General features: G+C 41.2%; 1 protein-coding gene across 2 annotated transcripts in view; it reads left to right on the top strand.

The window, feature by feature from the left end:
- The window catches only part of SHOX2 (SHOX homeobox 2), a 33,955-nt gene extending 30,686 nt beyond the window's left edge, over positions 1 to 3,269 (top strand). The window contains exon 5 of one of the 2 annotated variants that reach the window (XM_067466014.1): positions 2,617 to 3,269. In XM_067466014.1, the coding sequence (XP_067322115.1) occupies positions 2,617 to 2,877 (261 nt within the window). In that variant the 3' untranslated portion in view covers positions 2,878 to 3,269. Of the gene's footprint in view, positions 1 to 2,580 lie in introns of both variants that reach the window. The other variant, XM_060767632.2, reaches the window with a different exon arrangement.
- Positions 3,270 to 24,130: the final 20,861 nt, after the last annotated feature.

The raw sequence follows: 24,130 nt of genomic DNA, 5'->3' as shown, positions 1-24,130 counted from the left end.
GAGGGATGGTACTATGTATTTTAGAGTCAAGATTTAAGTTTGCTTTCAATGGTAGTATTCACTCCTGGAACAGAAATATAGTTACTGGAACTGAGTGAGGTTTGGTTGTCTTTCTGTGCAGCAGAGACAGCAAAGTGTAAGTTGCGGTCTGCTTGAGATTAAACTGAATGGTGTTTAGGTCAGCCTTTTCTGGGAAATATTCCATGTTTTTACAAGTGCTATTTAGGTCTGGATAGGAGTCACATCCTGTTAACCTAGTTATACTGCATTCTCATTCTGAAGACTATGATATTTTGTATTATGCTCACTGTGAGAATGCTTCCAGAGCTCTGCCATATATTTCATCTGCTCTTCTTTTGCCTGGTTAATGTTTTTATGAATGTGAAGGTATTGCTCTTTCAATGGTTTAAGTCATTTTAGCAGATTGGCAACTTTACTACAGACCACTACGTCTAAACCAGTGTTTCTTCAAACTGTACTTCTCCAGGTGTTTTGGACTTCAGCTTCCAGAAATCCCAACCAATTTACTAGCTGTTAGGAATTGTGGGAGCTGAAGTCCAAAACATCTGGAGGAGCACAGTTTGAGAAACACTAGTGTAAACAGTGCTGAACATACTTAAGGTTGGAGAATTGCAGTGAACAAGCCTCTCCGAGCAGAGGTACTGGTTGTCTTCCTATAAAAATACTTTGGACCATGTTGAAAAATGATACAAAATAAAACAGTGAAAACCTAGGAATGGGGAAAAACCCACTGCTTTCAGTGAAATTCAGTCCCAGTTAAGTATGCACAGCACAGGTGCCCCTAAGTTAGGAATTTGAGGTTATTGGACTGAGGCTCCAAATTTGCCATAGACAGCATAACCAATGGTGAGGAAAGCTGGAAATTGCCATCTAACGGGTCACAAAATTTCCACTCTTGCTTTAGATCCAAAGCTTGGGGAATTTAAGAGTTGGGGTCCCCAAAAATAGCTTTCCCGCATTCTACTTAAATCCACTGCAAGGAAGGCATGTGTGCCTTGCTTGTGGCCTCTCCCTCTTTTGCAATTTTGGGATTACTAGCACTCTCTGCCGGGAAGCCTTTAGTACAGTGCTTCCTAAACGTTGGTCTTTCCGCTGTTTTGGAATTCAACACAGATATCTTGTTTTGAGAGTTGAAGTCTAACACATCTGGAAGACTGGAGTTTGGGTAACATGGTAGTTAAAAGAATTAATAGCACTATAATGGCATAGTATGGAAGGGTCCTGAGTAAGCTGGGAGCATTTAGGAGACCAAAGTTTGGAAAACACTGTTGTAGTGTTTCATCAAATTTTAAAGTACAGGATTCCATAGGATGCAGCCATGCCAGTTGAAGATGGATCATAATACTGTAACAGTGCATGGTGGCAGGCAGGACTCGGTGATTTGGACTTCTTGAATCCTGAGAGGTGAAATCTGCAAGACCAAACTCTGGGAAACATGGCAGTCAAAGTTGATTCCTAGCACTATAATAAATCATTAAATTAAAAACAAGTTAAAACATTATAATCAACAATATAGCCATTTCCAGTCCAATTCAGTATCAAAGACCCAATTCAGGGCATGTCCATGGTCTATTCTCACACATTACAAGCGCTGTCATGCCTGCTGTCCAAAAGCCCGGTCCCAAAACCACGATTTAAGCTTCTTCCTAAAAGAAAGGAGGGATGGAGCCGACATAACTTCTCTGGGGAGCGAGTTCCATACTCCTTGAATGCCTGTGTGCAAAGCCAGGTCTTTAACTTTTTCCGGAAGACTAGGAGGGATGGGACCAGTCTGATGTCACTGGGGAGGGAGGTCTATAGCTGAGGAGCCACCACTGAAAAGGCCCTATCTCTCATTCCCAGTGATTGTACTTGCATAGGGGGATCTTCCCAGCAGTTGGATAAGTGTTTTTTTTGTCATGTCAGGAGCGACTGGGGAAACTGCAAGTCGCTTCTGGTGTGAGAGAATTGGCCGTCTGCAAGGACATTGCCCAGGGGACGCCCGGATGATTTGATGTTTTTATCATCTTTGGAAGGCTTTTCTCATGTCCCTGCATGAGGAGCTGGAGCTGATAGAGGGAGCTCATCCACCTCTCCCTGGATTCGAACCTGCGACCTGTTGGTCTTAAGTCCTACCAGCACAGTGCTTTAACCCACTGCGCCACGGGCGCTCCCAGTTGGATAAGTGAAAATGTTGGATAATAAGGAGGAATTAAAGAAAAGCCTATTAAACGTCAACTTACGTTATGATTTTACAAATTAAGCACCAAAATATCATGTTTTACATCATATGACAGAAAAGCACTTCAATACACAGTAATGTTATGTAGTAATTACTGTATTTACGAATTTAACACCAAAACATCACAATGTATTGAAACGGCTGTGGATCTGGGTGGGAGGCAGACTGCTTTGGATAATACAAACATTAGATGAGCAAAGGTTGGGTAAGCGAGACTCTACTGTATTATTGAAGTGGAATCAGCGCTATACTGGCATAGTGCAGTAGTGCAGAAGGGTCCGGAGTTGGTGGTGTTAATGCTCTTGTCTTTCTCCCCACTCTTGTCGCACCCCTTTTAGGATAGTCATTGCAACATGACGCCCTTGTCCTTTCAGGTGCAGGCGCAGCTGCAGCTGGACAGCGCGGTGGCGGCCCACGCGCATCACCACCTCCACCCGCACCTGGCCGCCCACGCACCCTACATGATGTTCCCGGCACCGCCCTTCGGCCTCCCTTTGGCCACTTTGGCCGCAGAGTCCGCCTCGGCTGCCTCGGTGGTGGCTGCAGCAGCGGCCGCCAAGACCACCAGCAAGAACTCCAGCATCGCGGACCTCAGACTCAAAGCCAAAAAGCACGCGGCCGCCCTGGGCCTGTGACTGGTCCCTTGCCCTTATGCTGGGCACGTTGCAATCCCGGGGGTGGAGAGGGGGGAGGGGAGCCCCCAAGACTTGGCTGTGCCCCCTAAGCAGAGCCCCCCTTGACTCCCTCGAAGGGGCTCCCTCTCCATTTTCCCCCTCTTTCCTGGTCCTCCAAGACTTCGAAAACCAAGAGAGACAAAAAAGGTGGGAAAACCCACCACGTGCTGATCACAGGGCGCCAAACCTGCCCAACCCAACTTGCTCAGACAAATACAAGGGGCCCTTTTGCATTGTCTTCTTCTTCTGCTGCTTCTTCAAATGGAAATGGGAAAAAGAGCAAATCCAGAGGAGGAGAAAAGCGAGCCAAACCCCGGAGGGAAAAGAGACAGACTGATTGGGGAAAAAAAGAATGAATTAAGATGAAACAAGGCACGCAGCTGGGAAGTTCACAGGTTTTGAAACTGACCTTTGCCTGCCGAGTTCACATTAATACAGAGGAGTTTGATAAGAGAGGCGGGCCTCCTTTTCACATAGTTGCATCTGATCACTTGAGTTTTCACAGACTGAGAAAATGAACAGAGATGAGAAGAAGGAAAGAAGATTTTTTTTAAAAAAATGGGGAAAAATATACAAAAATTGAGGCTGGGAAGGGAGGGGGGAGGATTCATGGAAAAAGAGGAGGAGGACACACTCATGCTTCTTTCTCTTCCAATATGAAAATATATGGAGAACCGATCCAACTTAGTAGAGGTCCGATCTGCATGTTAACTGGTTTCCTTTTCATATTCTTTTTCTGTCTTGGCGTCCCTTTTGGATCATTTTGCACTTCACCTTCCATCTTTAGGGGGAAAGACATCCGACTGGATCAGGAATGGCTTAAAGGCGCCTGTTTCCAAAGAGAGAGAAGAGGTACAATTACACTGTAGAGTTCATGCAGTTTGACACCCCTTTCGTGACATGATTCCATCTTGTGGGATCGTGGGAGTTGTAGTTTGGAGAGGCACCAGCACACTTTGACCGAGAAAGCTAAAGAGTTTGTAAAACTACAAACCCTGGGGATTCCATAGCATGGGACCATGTCAGTTCAAGCGGGTGTCCAACTGTCTTAAATCTACTGTGTAGATTTGGGCCCTCTAGGTGTTTTGGAATTCAACTCCCACCATTCCTGGCCTTGGGCTCCTTCCTTTTCCCCCTCAGCCGCTAAGTAAAAGGGCCTGAGGCCAGGAATGGTGGGAGTTGAAGTCCAAAACACCTGGAGGGCCCAAGTTTGCCCAATCTTAGTGTAGATGCACACAAGGAGAAGGAGAGAATCCAGCCCTCATCATGCAATGCCTGAGCTCCTTCCTCAAACAACAAATGAAGAAAAGTTGGGAGAGGGAGAAACCTAGATAGAGAACCTCAACACTATTCATGACTTCTGGCCTCTGCGTTGTTACTCCAAGACATCTAATAGGGTGCATCTCTCCTGACTTTTCGTCCACATCTGTGGCAGGCATCCTCAGAGGTTGTGAGGTCTGTTGGAAACTGGGCAAGTGGGGTTTAATATATCTGTGGAATGATGTCCAGGGTGGGAGAAAACTCTTGTCTGTTGGAGGCAAGTGTGGTTGCAGCTGGTCACCTTGAATAGCATTGAATGGCCTTGCAGCTTCAAAGTCTGGCTGCTTCCTGCCTGGGAGAATTCTTTCTTGAAGTCATTATACTCCACCATTGTATATAATAGGATTTTGGAACCAACCAACCCCCCCCCCCCCCCCCCGCAGATACCAAGGGCTCACTATATAACCCCTTAGAAAACCCCTTAACTCTGCTGAGCAGGGCTGCTGGTCCTTGTAGTTCAACAACACCTGAGAGACCATGTGATTCCCATCCCTGTATAGCAGTAGTTCCCAACCTTTGGGCCTCCAGGTGTTTTGGACTTCAGATCCCACAGTTCCTAACACCAGAAGCGACTTGCAGTTTCTCAATGTCGCTCCTAACACTTGGTAAGCTGACTGGGATTTCTGGGAGCTGAAGTCCAAAACACCTGGAGGCTAAAAGGTTGGGAACCACTGCTGTATAGACTATAACAATAAATCCAGGCTAATATATATCCAATTCATTTATAGTCCTTGGGGTGCATCTACAATGTAGAATTAATGCAATTTGGCACTGCCAGGGCTCCATGTGATGGAATTCCAGGAGATGTAGTTTTACAAGGCTTTCCACCTTCTCTGCCAAAGAGGGCTAGTGCCTCACCAAACTACAAATTTCAGGATTCTATAGCATTGAGCTGTGGCAATGGAATCACTGGGTGGCTGTGAGTTTTCCAGGCTTTATGGAAACCTCTAGAAGCATTCTCTTCTGAGGTTGGGAGGTCTGTTTAAAACTAGGTAAGAGGGGTTTATCTATCTGTGGAAAGTCCAGGATGGGAGGAAGAACTCTTGTCTGTTTGAGACAAGGGTGAATGTAGCACTTGGCCACCTTGATAAGCATTGAATGGCCTTGCAGCTTCAAGGATTGCTGCTTACTGCCTGGGGGAATCCTTTGTTCGGAGGTGTTAGCTGGCAGTAAGCAGCCAGTCCTTGAAGCTGCAAGGCCATTCAGTGCTCATCAAGGTAGCCAAGTGCTACATTAACACTTACCTCAAACAGACAAGAGTTCTTTCTCCCACCCTGGACTTTCCATAGATAGACAGACAGACAGACAGACACACACACACACACACACACACACACACATCCTTCTTGCTTAGTTTTCAACAGACCTTACAACCTCTGAGAATGCCTGCCATCAGGCCCGTAGCCAGAATTTTGATTTGGGGGTGGGTGGGTGCTGAGTTTGGGGGAGGGGGCTGAGCATCTACACTAGCAAACCTTTTGTCCCAATACCCCCATGCATATGAGGTATATTGAGCATGGTGATCAGATCCTGATATGAATAAACATAACAGTTTAAATAATGTACCAGTAAGGTCTTCTGGTACATTCAGAGCCCCTGGTGGTGCGGTGGGTTAAAGCACTGAGCTGCTGAGCTTGTTGATCGAAAGGTTGCAGGTTCGATTCCGGGGAGCTGCGTGAGCTTCCGCTGTCAGCCCCAGCTTCTGCCAACCTAGCAGTTCGAAAACATGCAAATGTGAGTAGATCAATAGGTACCGCTCTGGCGGGAAGGTAACGGTGCTCCATGCAGTCATGTCGGCCATGTGACCTTGGAGGTGTCTACGGACAACGCTGGCTCTTCGGCTTAGAAATGGAGATGAGCACCACACCCCAGAGTCAGACATGACTGGACTTAATGTCAGGGGACTACCTTTACCTTTACTAAGGCCTTCTTGGGGACCACCCTGAGAATTGGGGGGGGGGGCTGAAGCCCCTCAAGCCCCCCCCCCCATGCCTGCCTGCCATAGATGCAGACAAAATGTCAGGAGAGAATGCTTCTGGAACATGGCCAGACAGTTTGGAAAACTCACAGCAACCCAAGGTAGATGTAAATCTACATGAATTGTACTCAGGGCTTCCAGCTTTTGAGAATATCTAGTCCTTTTTGGGGACTGGTTCAAACAAACTCCTCTTCTCTCTCTTCCCTCAACCTTGTCCTTTCGTCCAAGCTTCCACAATACAAAGGAAATGTTATGTATATGATGCTTTGTTTCTCAAAGGATGTTGATATTTACAGACATGTTTATTTGAACGAGAAGGATCCAGGGGTTGTTGACAATTCTGTCCATTTTTCCATCCAGGCTCTTAAAGGTGTAACCTTGCAATAGCTATATCTATATATCTATATCTTTTTTTCCAAAAGGCACAGAGAACTATAAAGCCTTCCACAGCCGGACGCTTTCTTGTTTGCCAAGGAAATGAATGGGAGGAAAGCAAAAAAAGGAGGGGAGAAAGTAGGAGAGGGACCTGTCTCTTTGCAAGTCGAACTCTGCTAGGAACAGAGCTTTGTAATTATTTGTTCTCCATGAAAACAAAACCAGACAAAAAAGTTATTTATATTGACGGTATTTTTTCTAGTGTATTTTAAGTTATTGGGGGAGGGAAGGGGAGCGGGAAGGAAAAGAAGAAAGAGAGGGGGAAAAAAGTCGGAAGGGGGGGGGGGATAATAATAATATGCCGTTCCTTCATTGATACATGTTGTTGTCCGTACGATCTATTTGGTTCCACTCAGGTTTTGCTTCGCTTTTTTTTGGGGGGGATTCACTCATTGTTGACGCCACCCGTTTCAAGAAGTGCCAAGTTATGAATTAAAGAAGAAGAAAAAACACTTTTGCAATCTATTTAATGGAATGAAGAAAAAAGAGAGTAAAGTTTTCGCCGATGGTTTTCGCACAACTTCTGTTCCTATTAAATCAGTAGTGCCATTCTATCTCCTCTTTTCAGTATTTCTTTATTCCCTTCTTCCACTGCACAACTATAATATGACTTACAGCAAACTAAAACACGACTTTTTCCCATTGAGATTTCCTTTCCAAAAACCTCTATACTTTGTGAAATCTGAAGGGTGATTTTACACTGACCTATAATGCAGTTTGAACTGCATTCTATGGTCAGTGTAGACCAGGCCTGGGCCAACTTAGGCCCTCTTCCCTTCCCTTCCCCCTCCCCTCCCCTCCTTCCTTCGTCTTTTTCTTTTCTTCCTCCCTTCCTTACCTCCCTCTTTCTCCCCCTTACCTTCCATCCTTTAGTCCTTCTTTTCTTCTATCCCTCTTTCTCCCTCCCTCCCTCCCTTCTTTCTCTCTTTCCTCCCGTTCTCCCTTCCATCCTTGTCTTCCACTCTTTTGTCCTTCCCTCCCTTTTGTCTTTCTTTCCTTCTCTCTTTCCAATCTCCTTACCACCCACCCTTCCCTCCTTCCCTTTCGTACTTCCTTCCCTTTTTCCTCGCTCTCCCTCTTTCTCCTTCCTTCCTTCTCTTTTACCTGTCCTTCCCTTTATTCTTTCTTTCCTTCCATCCATCCTTCTTTCTCCCTTCCTTCTTTCTCTTTTTCTTTCCTCCTTCCCTTCTTCCCTTTTGTCCTTCCTTCTTTTTCTCTTTTCTCCACCTCTTCCATCTATCCTTCTTCTATCTTCCCTTCCTCCTTCCCTTCCTTCCAGTCACCAAGAAGGGAGTGCTAGAATGCGGCCCCCATATAAACCAGAATATCAAGGCAGAAAATCCCACAATAACTTTTTTGAACTGGGCAATATGAGTCCACACTGCCATATATTCCAGTTCAAAGCGGAAAAATGTGGGGTTTTATTCAGCTGTGTGGAAAGGAGCCCCCAGAATGGAAACCTATGATGAATCCGGGGCTTATCACAGGACACAGTGACAGCGTTGTGATCCCACTTTCACTGTCATGGCTTCATCCTATGGATTTTGCTGTTTAGTAAACAACATTTCTCAACCAGATGGCCCACATGATTGTACAAGATAGGACTGATTCATTGTGATATAAAGGTGAGGTGTGAAAGAGCCGTAGAATCATTCATTCCACTCCATGAGAAGAACTGTCTTGAACCCTACAGTCAGCCCTCGGTATCCACGGATTCAACGGCTTGAGTATACTTTTTGATATCCAGGTAGGTCCTGGAACCAAACCCCCGGCGGATACCAAAAGCTAATTGCATACTGGATAGAGCAGGTTTGGGCAAACTTGGGCCCTCCCTCCAGGTGTTTTGGACTCCAACTCCCACAATTCCTAACAGCCCAGTCCCCTTCTTTTTCCCTTTCCCTTTCCCCCTCAGTCGCTTAAGAGAAAAGGAAATGGCGTGAGGCTTTTAGGAATTGTGGGAGTTGAAGTCCAAAACACCTGGAGGGTCAAGTTTTCTCATGCCTGAATTAGAGATAAGATTACTTTAGGAAACAAAACTCTCTGTGCTTTCTTTCCCTTCCCGACTTTTCCTTTTGAAAGTAGCCAGGCTGCCCAACCGGAAAGGACTCCTTGGAAGACTGCCATTGGAGCTGAGATTGGAGTGCCTATTGGTTTAAATCGAAGGGAAAGTGGTTTGTCAATAAGCCTGATGAGTTGGCTCCTTCAATAGGTTCAGAGAGAGACAGAGAAATAGCCCGCCGGCCTCTAGAGAGGCAATCAGAATCCTAAGGAAGGATGCTTCCTGGGGATGTGCAACACTCTTCTTAAATTTGGAATAATGGGTTTTTTTGAAAACCAGAGAAGTTTCCTCTAGGCGTGCTTCTCTGTAGACAAAAAGTATTCTCATACAGAAGTCCACAATTGATTCCCAAAGGTCATTCCCATTCCTTATGGCTGAACTTTGGGGCCATTATGCTCTGGCGACGATGCTCTGGGCCCTTCCACACAGCCCTATATCCCAGAATATCAAGGCAGAGAATCCCACATTATTTGAGTGTGGACTCAGATAACCCAGTTCAAAGCAGATTTTCTGCCTTGATATTCTGGTATATAGGACTGTGTGGAAGGACTCTTAGGCTTCTCAGTTGTTAGACTGAGTGCCCTTCCACACAGTCCTATTTCCCAGAATATCAAGGCGGAAAATCCCACAATATCTGCTTTGAACTAGGTTATCTAAGTGGGATTTTTTGCCTTGATATTCTGGGATATAGGGCTGTGTGGAAGGGCGCCTACACTTAAAAATGGTACCTGTCCCAACTTACATACAAATTCAATTTACAGACAGATCTGGTTCGTAACTTGGGAACTGCCTGTATATATTTTCATACTAGGATGTGGAGAAGTCATGTAAGCAGGATGAGAGGCACCGGGGTTGGCTGAAATACATACCTGTGCGTGCGTATGTGTCTTGAAATTGCCTGTGGATGGATAGCACCCCTGTGAATTTCACAGGGTTATCTCAGGCAAGGAATACTCAGAGGTAATTTTGCTAGAGGAAGAGAAGAGTAACCTCCTTAGATCAAAGATTACAAAGGAAACCTTATGATGGGGACACTTTAAGGCCCCGCGAGATGGAAATGACTTGGAAGTGCACAACAACAAAAAAAGATGCTTCTACACCAGGCATGGGCCAACTTGGGCCCTCCAGGTGTTTTGGACTTCAACTCCCACCATTCCTAACAGCCTCAGCCCCCCTTCTCCCCCCCTCAGCCGCTTAAGCTTAAATACCATCTCAAACACTTATCCTACACCCTTCTAGCACAGGCATGGACAAAATTTGGCCCTCCCTCCAGGTGTGCTTTGGACTTCAACTCCCTGTTAGGAATTGTGGGAATTGAAGTCCAAAACACATGGAGGGCCAAAGTTTTCTTACATCTGTTCTAGCACCTGCAAAAATTGGTTACAGGATACTATCATGTGGAGAGACTGTGACAAAACTCCAAGTCCCGTGTTCCCTTAGCCAGGTGATTTATGCGACTCCACCAAAGGATGTACAAATCTGCCTTATACAGAATTATACCACTGGGTTCAACTCTTAGGGCCCTTCCACACAGTCATATAACCCAGAATATCAAGGCAGATAATCCACAATATCTGCTTTGAACTGGGTTATCTGAGTCCACGCTGCCATATAATCCAGTTCAATCTGGATTTGATACAGCTGTGTGGAATGGATCTAAGATGTTCTACAAGGCTTTGAGGAGCAGTCTTTCCTAGCCTTGCAGCTCTTGTGTCTTTATGCTGGGCATGAATATAGATTAGCAAAATGCAATCCCCCAAGATGTTATGGGATTGCAACTCCTATCACAACCAACCAGCCTCACCAATGGCAAGGAATGCTAGGACATACAGTCCAGCAACATCTGAACAGCCATACAATTCCTGATGGACAGCACAGCCCAGGAAACAGATATCATATGGGCCTCCATATGTTGTTGAACCACAACATTTGCCTTTGGCTATTCTGGACAGAACTGCTTAGAATTGTAATACAACAAAGTCCGGAAGGCTGCATGTCTCTCACTAATGGCATAGTTCATGACAAGAACGTTGGAAGTAATACCCCATCAATATTTGGAAGAGTAGCTATTTCCCATTTTAGCTGGAGTTTGAATCTAGGGCCCCTTCTACACTGCCATATAATCCATATTATCAAAACAAATAATCCACATTATCTGCTTAGAAGTGGAATATATGAGTCTACACTGCCATATAATCCAGTTCAAAACAGATAATCTGGATTTTATATGGCAGTGTAGAAGGGGATTAGGACAGTGGCTATCAAATCCTTCCCTACTGACCACTCAAACATTTCTGGGCATCATAATTTATAATTTATATGTTTATAATTACTTTTGTTCTGCAAACCAAAGCATGTGTAAAAAACATACTTTACTAACAGCAATCTTGCCGTTATTAGGTGTATATATATATATATATATATATATACACACACACACACACATACACACACATATACACCTAATTAGGTATAATTAGGTATGTGTGTGTGTGTATGCATGCAAACATTTAATAGACTTCACCATTAAAATAATAGGCCTTAGACTAGTTATTTACCCATTTACCTCATCTGATTAAATCAGTCTTGATCTCTGTCATCAGAAAACAAAACAAAACAACTGAATGGCCAATGTATTTCTTTCCAAAGGTTACTCATCACTTTATAGCTCTTCTGGTGACATACAATGAAACACAAATATAATACAGATATCTAGATACAGAGAGCTACATAGCATAGTGTAACGGTTTGAATACCAGATGACTGCGAAGATCAGGGTTTGAATCCTTGTCCAGTAATGAAAACCCATTGGGTGGTCTTGGGCAAGTCACACACTCTCAGCTTTAGGAGAAAGGCAAAGGCAAACCTCCTCTGAACAAATCATTCCAAGACATCTGTGAGAGATTCAACTTAGGATCAACATAAATTGGAATGACTGGAAGGCATACAACCCACATATAAGATCTTCTGGGGAGGCCCTGCTCTCTATTCCACCTCCCTCGCAAGTGTGACTGGTGGGGACAAGAAACAGGGCCTTCTCAGTGGGGGCCCCTCAACTATGGAGTTCCCTCCCTAGTGAAATTAGAGCAGCCTCCTCCCTCCTGACCTTCAGGAAGGAAGTAAAAACATGGTTATTTGACCAAGCTTTTGGATAGCAATATTTTAGTGCAACAAGAGAGCAAGGAATTGTGTACGGACCAATGGAACGACTTCGGATTATGATTTTGAATGGTGTGATTTTAATAATTGTTTTTAAATTGTGTTATTTAATGGGTGGGCTTAAATATAAATCTTGTTGTATTATCAATGTTTTAATTTTATGTATAATGTATAAATGTTATTTTATGATTTATGTTTTAATATTGTTAAGATTTTTAATTTATACGTTATTGTCTAGTTATTATGTTTTGGTTTTCACATGTATGTACGGCATTGAATTTTGCCATTATTATGTTGGAAACCACTTTGAGTCCCCTTAGGGATGAGAAAAAACACTAAATAAATGCTGTAAATAAATAAATAAATAATTTTGGTCATTAATGTTTCAGATAATTAAACGATTAACAGCAATCCATTAAAACCACAGTCAATTAAACTTATCAGTAACTAGAACAAGCAGTGCAAGGAAAACTGTGCACCCTTTGAATGGAGCCCATGGACTACCAGCAGTTAGAGGACCATTGTTTGAAAAACCTCAAATCTAGGACATTATTAATGGAATGTATATGCTCCGCTCCTTCTCAATTATGTTTTTTGGCCTCTGTGGATTATTTTAGATTTAAGACCCAATTCTCATTGACGAAGTGTTAAACTTGTGTCTTGAGACTTGGTAGCTGACTTCCCCATGCCTACAAAAAGGAATATAACCTACTATCCCATTGGAAAGAGACAGACAAGTACTTCTCCTTAAAATCCAAAGCCCTTGCTTTGAACCAGGAAATGAAATATACTTCTGCATTGAGATACCAGTCCAAATACACCTACAATCAGCCCTCCACATTTGCTGGGGTTAGGGGCACAGGATCTCTACCAGTGGTTCTCAACTTTTGGGCCTCCAGGTGTTTTGGACTTCAACTCCCAGAAATCCCAGCCAGCTTACCAGCTGTTAGGAACTGTGGGAGCTGAAGTCCAAAACACTTGAAGGCCCAAAGGTTGGGAGTCACTGCTGAGTCAAATCTTCAAAAGTCAAACCCACAAATGTGTAGGGATGACTGTTCTGTGCAATAGGAAACACCTCCCTCTCCAGTTCTAAATATATTTATAGGTGGAAATATATCTGATTGAATGCCAGTAAGACATGCTCAGCTCAAAAGGACTGACTTCCAAGTAAGCATTTACAGAATTATGGTTAAAATACATATTTGGAAATAATCCTTGTGCAATTTATTTTGCCCCTTTAAAGCTCAGGATTCCTGGAAGCCAAAAAACCCAAGAGCACAGGAGGAAGCCTGGCCGTTCCCCCAAAACTTGGTTTACTCAAGAATTTTAACTGGTTAACCAAGTTATGAATAAACCAGGTTTCTTTTTTAACCTGATACGTTTCAGGTAGGGTTGAACTTTTACCTCCCCCCCCCCCCCCACCGGCTACGGCCCTGCCTCTCAGCATCTCTCTTAACTTCTTTAATGATAGAAGCCTATACATGCCTACTCAGCAAAAAGTCCCATTGATTTAATGAAGCCTACTCTTAGAGGAAAGGTGCATAGATTGTAGCCTTAAAGTAGAATACTATACTGTAGAATTAATACAGTTTGACATGGCTTTAATTTCCATGGTTCAATGTTATGGAATCATGGGCATTGTAGTTGGATGAGGCACCAGCACTCTTTGGCAGAGAAATATAAAGACGTAAAACTACAATGCCCATGATTCCATAGCATGTAATCATGGCAAAGTGTTATCAAACTGCATTAATTCTACAGTAGATGCATCCGAAAATAATATTAAAGTCCACACCATTGAGTGAGCCTGTAAATCAGTGGTTTCCAACCTTTTTTTAAAACTAGGAACCACTTGACCAGGGACCACTTTGGCCAGGGACCACTCTCCAACATTAGTATCAAAAGGTTTATGAATCAGTTTTTGGTCAACTTTAGATTGGTTTTGTTATTTGGGGTGCTCATTCAGAAAATTGCATCGACTAGACTACATCAGCTCTAGTTTCTCATATAGGACATATGCCATCCAGTAGTTGCCATCTGCTCACCCACAGAAAACCATATTTAATTATCTAGAGCTGATGTGGTAGTAAGTAATCTTTTGTGGGTAGTCAGGGCCCTTCCACACAACCCTATATCCCAGAATATCAAGGCAGGAAATCCCACATTATCTGAGTGGGGACTCAGATAATCCAGTTCAAAGCAGATATTGTGGGATTTTCTGCCTTGATATTCTGGGATATAGGGCTTTGTGGAAGGGCTCTCAGCCTCTCCCCTCCCAACACTCCCATAAGAGGGTTTAGCAAGATAAATCGCTCTCATTGCCACATGTTTTCAAGGCAAAATGTAGTAATGGTGAGGCCACGGACCATATTTTAATTCTTGTGGACCACTGGTGGTCCATGGACCACAGCTTGGGAACCACTGCTCTAAATGAATGTTCAGGTTAATTTCTAGTAAAATATTTGCTTCCAGATTAAACGTGGGCACACTTTAAAGGAAAACACGTAACTTGTAAACATTAGTTTTACTTAATCTGTGGATAGAAATAACTGTACAAAAAATTATGCTCAATATGTATGCGTATAGTGCAGTTTTAATCAACCTTATTGTTTTAAACATGTGAAAACCACAGCTTTATCCAATTAAACTGATAATAGCAAACTGTAACATACAAAATATTTAATCACCAACTCAATCTAGAAGGGAGATGTGAATAATATCACCTGACCAGATAATATTATTCAAATGTTCAGGCTAATCGGTATTACATACCAAATATTCCAATTATATACTTTGTCCCTAGATAACTATTTGCAATGTATCAAATGTATTAAAAATACACTCCGTATGCGACGTTTTTCAATAAGACCAGCCTGAATATAGTGCTTGCTTCATATTCTTAACGTTACTTGGAGGCTGTTGATATATGTAACTCACAAGATGATTGATGTACACAGTATGAATTTTAAATCTTTACAGTATGTTCAAGGTGCTCGTTCTTCCTGTCTTCAAGATGATTGTAATAAAAAAATGAAAAATGCTCCCTTACCATAATGGAGAGCAGTGATTGGATGGCATAAGAGGATAATGCATTTTTTCCACAGGAATGGACAAGACAGAAAATATTCTTAACAGGAGAAATTGGGGAGACGAATAATATAAGCTCATAGCAAGCACATATCTCGTTTTATATTTTCGATAATGTCCTCATTTATATCAAACTGCTCAAGACTTGTGAAGTTTTCTGATGGGTATTTTATGAGCAGACTGAGGTATATGCCATCCAACCTTTTTGTGGAGAAGGTTTTTAGCATAATATTTGGGTGGAGGTGTGCAGATGTAACCACAGGGATTTAGAAGAGGTTACCAAATAAATTGTATCCCTGTGAGCAAATACCTCTTTCTCTTCTCATGGTGGGATTCACTCCATGCCATTAGCATGAGTTTATGCAAAACACTTACTCAATGAAGGAGAAATTGTAAGCTTGGTGCATTCTGTCATATACAAAAGGCCAATAATTAATAAGCGACATTCAGGGGATTTGCATATCTGGGAAGTTGTAGAGCCCACTACCTCTATATTACTGAACTATAGTTTTCAGGGGTGGGGGGAAAAGCTTAAAAATAAAGCATTTGTCATTTTTCTTGCAGGGTAAAGCATGTTTTTATACAGTATTTTTTAGCTCCACATGGAGATAAAAAGTGGGAGTATAAATAAATAAATAAATAAATAAATATAATAAACATAAACATAACAACAACAACAATTATAACCAAGGTACAGGAACCTGCTTTCTCAACACAGAAGGGTTTCTGTATTAAGAAAAAGGTTGTCTGCACATCCTTCTTGTGCCATAGTGGTTTTTCAGTAGGAGGAATGTATTCATGAGTTGTTGTGGTTGTTGTTGTTGTTGTTGTTGTGGTGGTGGTGGTGGTGTGCCTTGAGTCATTTTTGACTTATGATAGCCCAAAAGAAATCCATTGTTGGATTTTCACTGAGGCTAGGAGTGTGTGACTTACCCAAGGTTATCTAATGAGTTTCTATGGCTGAGCAGAGATTCAAACCCTGGTCTCCAGAAGCCCCATCTACATTGTCATATAATGTGCAGTGTAGATTCATAGAATGCAGTTTAACTGCACTGAATGGCATTCTATGAATCTACACTGACCATATAATGCACTTTCAAACTGCATTATATCAGAATGCAGATGGGGCCTGCATTGTAATCCAACATTTAAACAACTACAATATTCTGGTTCTCTCTTTCTTTGAAGAAGAAAGCAAAGACCGCGGTGGTGCAATGGGTTAAACCTTTGAGCAGCTGAACTTGCTGACTGGAAGGTTGGTGGTTCGAATCTGTGGGATGGGGTGAGCTCCTCCTGTTAGCTCCAGCTCCTACCAACCTAGCAGTTCAAAAACATGCAAATGTGAGTAGATCAATAGGAACTGCCTCGGCAGGAAGGTAAACACCGCTCCATGCAGTCATGCCAGCCACATCAGGAGATGCCTACAGACAATGCAGGCTCTTTGGCTTAGAAATTGAGATGAGAACCATGCTCCAGAGCTGGAAATGGAAGAGGAAGCCTTTACCTTCATCTGTGTGTCTGTGTTTCATTTCATTTGAATGTTTGCCTTGTATCTCTGCATATGCCGGAATCCGCCCTAAGTCTCTTCAGAGAGATAGGGCAGAATACAAATAAAGTATTATTATGATTATATAAAGGCAAAGCCTGTTATCAACACCTTTTGCCCAGAAATCTCCTAACCCAAGCTTTCTTTTGGGTACAGAATCCATTTGTTCAGTTCTTTATAAATTGATTTTTATAGTGAAATTTAATTTCTTTAAGGCCACTTATTTTTTTCAGCCTACCAGTTGCCTTGTAATAGACCCCAGAATGTGATTATAACAACATACTGGATAGAATAGACATAGTTTTAAAAAAAAGAAATTACAATATTATCAATGGGCCAGTCCTAAGCACGTTAATTCAGAAATAATTTTCAGTGTGGTTTGTGCCAATCATATGCAGTCCATGCTCCTGGTGAAAAGACTAAATAATATTTCTTCATTGTTTCTTTAAAATGTCATGCAGAAGCAAGTTGGTGGCTGGAAAAGGTGTTTAACCTTGACTTGATGGTTAGGCTAGTCCTGTTTCTGTAGACTATAAGTTGAAGAAATATTGAACCACAATGGGGATAACTCCCAGTTTGTCTTCCCCCAATGCTTATGTTTCTCAGTTCTCTCTCCTTTGCTCTTTCTCTCATTGTTCAGCAGATCTTCTCCACTTCCTCCTCTCCCTTTCCCAGTTTCCTTTCTTTGGCTCAGTTCCACTCTTTTACAAAGCAATTAAAATCTATTTGGGATGTTTTTAAAACCCCTAATTGTGGTCTGTGTTTGCATGTGTTTTCGAAATAGACACAGCAAGCAGGGAGAGTTCAATTACTCCTTGGTTTCACAGAAACATCCCTTGAAAACTTTTCTCAAGTGTAGTAAAATCTCACCCAAATGTTGAAGACATTCTAGAAATGGCAAATATCTGTGTACTGTCCTAAAATCATATCTTATTGATATCAACTTTTTTACATTAATTCTAGAATGTATTTACCAAACTGTTTTGGAATGCACATGGCTAATTTTTAGTATTGGTGTTTATTGGTGCAAACAAAAATCTAACTAACAAAAATATGTTTCTGTTAATTGCTTCAAAAATAGCTAGAAATAGAAAAATATAGAAAAGTCTAGATTTCTTTCTTTCTTTCTTTCTTTCTTTCTTGATAGAATTTATATCCTGCCTTTCTCCCAATATGGCTTTCTATGTTGTACAAAAAGATTGTAAGACATAACATGTTCATATGAATTGAGAGCACTTAAAGGACTGGTATCAAACTGAACTTTAACAGAAATGTAGTTTCCACTCCTCAAACACATTTCTAAGAACTCATCAGACACCCCTTTAACATTGGAGTTAACGAAATAATAAGGGGCTATCCAAATGATATCCCAGAGAAACACGAATTAATTTGCCACAAACCAGATAAACCTTGGTTTGTGGTGAATTAATTTGTTAGTGGGTTTATTCCGCGCCTTCTTGGACTGCTCACTCAAAAGTTCTGGTGGTTTTCCCAGACAGTAGTCCTGGCAATAATCCTGCGGGGGTGGTGGTGGGGGGTGGAAGGAGCAATTGTCTTCCTTCCCCCCCCCCCTTTCACCTGGTACTGACACCCACCCCAGGAAGCATGCGCTTTCTGGAGTATGTGTAGACTAGGATCCGGGAACATTCATGTTTTTAAAATGTGAATGTTTTCGGATCAAATTTGGGGATTGGCCATTATATTTTATAAATCTCTAAAGTCGACATCATCCCATCCAATGATCATCAAACTAGCAATGACGACTTCTTAATAATTAAAACTTCAAAAACACAATGTTTTGTAATGAAATGCACCAGTGGTGGAGCTGCGAGGCAAGGAGGAAGAAGGCCTTGATTTTAAATAAGAATTCTGAATCTCGAATGAAATTTTCCTTCAGTCCCCGAATTTCTAGTATTGCAGACTGTGAGGCATTTAATTTTTTAATGCCCAGAACCCTTTGCACACATTCCCTTGATAACTGTCTGCTCCTTTCTTTGGAGGGCTAATTTTACAGTATGGCCCACATATCTATGGGGGATACCTTCCTAGACACCCCACTTCCTCCCTCTGTGGAAATCTAAACCTGGGTAAAAGCAAACGCTATATTTTGGTCAAACTTGGACCAAAAGCATACCACAGAATTGCCTTGGTGGACCTAGAGAAGACCACAAACACTTCTGGCAGAGAATACTTTTTGAAGTGTGGGAAAATGACACCATGAATATTTAGTCCATCAATAAGGGGGTTGTACTGTAGTTCCTAATCCTCAACTGAAGTTTAAATTAGTGTAATGCTAAAAATCTGGGGAGTGGAGGAAAATGATGATGATGATGATAATTTTAACCCCTAAGTATTGTCCCTTTTTTGCTTCAGTAAAAGCCCAACTGGAATTGCAATTGCTCTTCCACAATTAAGAAATGCTTTAATTAAAAGTCTGCTTGCTTTGGTGAACACTGTGTGAGTCAAACAAGAAAGACCATATCTAGTCTGTGGACCAGAGATTTCCCATCCTTGTGATATGGCACTTTATGTTTTCATAGACAATACTTTGTAATTAAGAAATATATCTATGTTGAAATACAGGTTTAAAGGAACACATGAGGAACATATACATGCCTTCAAATATGACAACCCCATGAATTTCATATCATTTTATTAAACAAGGAATGCCCAAAGATGGCTTTATCAGTTCTTTCTTCTGAAATATAGTCTACATCAAGTGGTGTTTGATGATAATCCCATTCAGGTAATAACCAGAGTGATCCTACTTAATTTTCAAGAACAGACAAGGTCTGTTACCCCATTTAAAGGGACATAAGCACACAATAGTCATTGGAGTTGGACCTGTGTAGATATTTCTAGCAGACTGTACCAATTGAAACTGCTGCCCATTTTTAGTATTTGTGACGGGGTTGTTTTACTTGCATTTTAAAGATGCTTTATTGTCTTAATAATCTTTTATAAGATGCCTTGGGTGGGCTTTAACTTACATGGTAATATATGGGTTCTTTAAATAAGGAATTAAATAATCTCTGTGTGCTCCATTCCTCTTATTTTGTGAAAAGGGATTTGGGCTGATATACAGATTAAATAAAAATAGATATGTATAAGCTCAGAAAAAACTGGAGAGAAAAACAAGGTTGTGCAATGTGTTTATTACTTTACAATCATAAATAGAATATACTCTCAGTTTCCTTATATTTATGATGTTATTTTACCATTTTGTTAGTCCTTCCCCTGTGGAAATTGTAATTATGAAATATTTATAGAATGTAATTTGGGTGGTTTATCAATGCAGACCTCACCTCTATAGCTGAATACGGGTATAGCTTGTTGTTGCTCATTGCTCTCAAAATGACTTTGATTTATGGCGATCTATGAATGAGAGATCTCCAAATCAGCCTGTTATCAACAGCTCTGCTTAGATCCTACACATTTATGTATCCTTGCTTGAGTCTACACATCTGTGATATAGTTTTCATCTTTTCCTATACTCTCCCACCATAACAAGCATAATTGTCTTTTCTAATGAGTTATCTCTACTCATGATATGCCTAAAGTATGATAGTCTCAGTGCAAAATGCAATTCCTATGTAAATACCACTCTTTATCCCAACTAGGTATTACAAAGCTTGGGTTAATGATGTGCATAAGATATATAGAGAGGAATGCATACTGTATATACTAGAAAGTGGTACATACTTTTCATTCAAACACAGAGAGAACAATAAATTATGAAAATTAACTAATCCAAGACAATTTCATAAATTTAAATTGTATAATAATTTGATCGATAATAATTAACAATGTAATTCTCTTCATGGGTATTTGGAAGCATGTTCAGTCTTGAGTTCTTTCAAGTGCATCCTCTAAGTCAGGGGCAGAATTGCAGCAAAAGATATCTTTCTGACTGCAATTCTCAGGTTATGGAAATGTACCTGACCATTGCTTGTCATATGTATCCCTTATTATGAGAGGTAGGTTCGATGGGACAGTGCAAAAAATGAAGAATCAGGCTGTGGTCATCATCCTATCCTGGATGTCACATTTCTGTTACTCATGCTAGCAATGAAAATAGTTGACCCCATGGTTGAAAAGTGGGTTTTAACAGCAAGAAGACCCTGTCAGGAAGAGTAACAGAGCAGTGAGACTACTACTAGTTTTGAAAATACTGAAGTGTTAAAGAGGAGCTATGGTACTGAGAAAAAGATGTGAGTGTTTTTATGTAAAACACATTTTTCTCTGCGAAAAAATGGATTACTGTGTTAAAAATGGATTACTGTGCTGAAAACACTCCTCTGTGTAAAAAACACATTTTTATGCAAATAAAGTGTTTTTCTCAGCACCATAATTCATCTGGAGCTGGGAAAATATGACAGAGAAATATTACTTTTCTCCCTCAGTGGGGAGAAATCAGCAACATCTACTTATCCTTGCATGCAAGGATGAAATGGTTAAGGATTTACATCCCTAAACACACTGCTTCTAAAGAATCAAGAACATGGATTGTCCAACGCTTACAGTTTCACATAAACCTATGCATCTAAGCCTCCCTGTTGCAGGTTTCAAGGCTCAAGATGTCATTAGATGTTTGGTGTAGAGTTGGGGAAATTTGCACACAGGGGAGAGGATTGGTGACCAGGTCCTGTTGTTCCTTTTACTCATGGATCCATCGTTCTATGAAAAGATTATGTAAGGAAGTTGATTGTTGCAGGCTTGCAAGTTTTCCCTTTCATTTCCTTTAAAAAAATCAGACTAAGTGCCTGCTTATTATCTTTCCTCATTGTAGCTGTTGATTTGTGTACTAGTTTGGCTGTGTTGGTTTGCTTCTCATCTATTTTTCTACTAGCTGCCATTTAGAAAATATGAGATAACCTGTCTTTGAGTATGCTAGTTGCTCCCCAGGTTCACATGGCTCTCTCAACCTTTGGATCCACATTTAAATCCTGTGCTGTGGTCATCCAAACCGCATCCACAAAATCACAGTGTTATCACATATGTCATCCAGTTTAATGGCAGAAATAGGAAGGAGGTCAGGGCTTATATTTCCTGTTTAATGAGAAGTTGCTGGAAGAATAGATTGCTTCTCAGAGTTGGCCCTGCCAAGCTGCTTCAGATGGTAGAAGTAAAGGAGAAGGCACAGGATTAGGGTGTTGAAAAGAACTACGTGTGCCCTGTGACTGCTTTAAGTTCACTTGCTAACATCTGGTATAGCAGAAGCTGCTATCATATTCTTAATATGAAAGTAAATTTAAACAGCTTGGTTTGCTTTTGTACATGGAATGAAGAAGAGTTCCATTTTGTTTTTCACCTCAGGCAGAAAAGTGCCTTGGACCTTATTGTTTGTGCCACAATGTGAATTCAGATGCAGCCCTGTCCACTATTGAGTTACATCTGAACTCAAGTCTGAAATTTATAAACAGGGAGGGATTTTCCAGGTTCTATATCTGTTTGGTATATTGGGGCTTGTTCAGGCCAGAAATCACCTTGATTTCTTGTATGAAGGCATGTGACGTTTAAAGGGCACTAAATCTACATGGATGCTTTTACAACAGCCAGTGATGCCCTCAATTGGGCTTAAAAGATGCCGTGTCTCACAGCAAATCTCCTCACATGACAGCTGAAATATTCTTTTTCTGTCCAGAAACACAGAGCTATTAGAGGAATACATGTATAATTAATGTGCTGCTTTGTTATTTCCAGGTAGGTATTGTGCAGAACTTGGGGAAAGTTACTCATCTAGGCTACAGTTCCCAGAATTTCCCTCCCAGCATGGCCAGCACATAGCTAGTGATTAATATGTCATAAACAGAATGACTAAGCTTCAAAGCAATACTTAAATACTAAAGATGTTTCTAGAGAGAAGGTCTCTCATCCATGCAGTTAAGAGGCACAGTGCATCTCTCCTTTTCCTCTTTTCCAAAGTAAGAGAAAAGATCGGAGAAGTGAAAAAAACAAGAGATTACAGTTATGAAAGCTTCTGCACCATTTTAGTGAATGAGGAAAGATGGTGGGACGATAAAAGTCTCACCGAGAAGTGCTTCAAGAGTCCTAGATTGGAGACAAAGAAGAAAAGTAACTAAGGAAGAGGTGTAGGATTTTTTTAAAAAAACTAAAGCATTTTTCGCATTGGTGAATGAGTTTTGGGAATTCACTGGAAGGAAATAACTCTGTGATGATGTGGATGCAGTTTGGATGACCACGCGCTGTATTTCAGGGGAATGAAAACACAATTTAATGTCTTGTTTCCTTCCTTGCCAACAATCACAAGCGGATTCCAGTTTCTCCAGCTAGAACCCGGCTTGTCCAGCCAATCTCACATAATGCCTGGGAGGAACTACCCTGTGACTAATCCATGATGTTATAAAACCCTGATCAGAATCTACGAATGGCTCTGTCACAAACATTATACTCTTCTGAGATGTAAGTGGTAAGCTTGTCACATATACTCAAAATTACAAAGAAATATTTGAAAATCAGCTGTGTTTTAGTACGAGTGTGTAACTGTGCTGCTTGGTATTTTGAGATTAGGGAAAGGAGGGGGAAGGGGGTTTGTGGAGCTCCATGCACTTAGTGGGGCCTTCCTTGTTTTATGGCCTCCAGATTGATTTTTTACAGATGTTGGTTGAGAACTCTCATTCAGGAGAGATGCTTTACAGGAGAGATATTTTTACTTTACTGAAAAAAAATGTCAGGATAATGTTAAGAAATAAAAATTGGCATCAGTAATTTTGCTTATTTGGATAGACACATTGACAGAGTTTCTACTCTCTTATATTTTCATGGGCCATTTGCCTAAGGATGTGGTTGTTTCACACCTGGAACAGTGAAAGAGACTGACAAAACCTCACAACACTCCACAAATAGCCACATACAAGTGGCTTGGATCACTTGTATTGGCTAAGATTGGTGTCGCTGCTTGTGCCACCAAAGAAAAGGTGGTGTGGAATCCACCATCAACACAAACATAATACAACTACAACTGAACAAATTGTAAACAGTCTTTTAAACCAAATTATAGGTGTTCATATGCAACACTCATCCACCCCTTTCCCTGGTGTACCATATGTTTATAGACTGCTTGAGAACAGGAATAATCTCCTTTTTTCTCCTTTTAAAGTCAGCTGGTGTGGTGAAATGGGACTGGGATTCTAGAAGACTAGGGTTTAAATTCCAATTCAACATGCAAGGAAAGAAGTGGCAAGTCTTTGAACAACTTTTGCTAAGAAATATCTATGAGAGAATCAGCGTATGTTGGAGTTACAAATATCCATAACAATATGAAACACTCTTTCTCTCGGAAGGATGTGTGCATGCACACATGTATCCGTTCACACACTGCAGTGTATTGGGGTGGGTGCAGTGGTGGTGAAATCTGTGATTGCACTCTTATTTTGTCCTTATTTTGACCCTGTAGCTAAAATAAGAAGGTGTTTGTATTCTGAAGGCACTTTTTTTTCCAAATATTTTTATTGGTTTTCTTAGAATACATCAATACATCAATACCTTCAATAATCTTATATTCCATCCTCAATTAATTACATTATAAAGTATATATATATATCTTGTATACTTCCCCCCCCACCTCTGTGCCCCCCTTTCCGAGCCACTTCTATTTGCATACTCTTTC

The sequence above is a fragment of the Anolis sagrei genome, chromosome 3 (genome assembly GCF_037176765.1).
Source record: "Anolis sagrei isolate rAnoSag1 chromosome 3, rAnoSag1.mat, whole genome shotgun sequence".
Taxonomy (NCBI): Eukaryota; Metazoa; Chordata; class Lepidosauria; order Squamata; family Dactyloidae; genus Anolis; species Anolis sagrei.
This window is presented reverse-complemented; position numbering and strand designations above follow the sequence as displayed.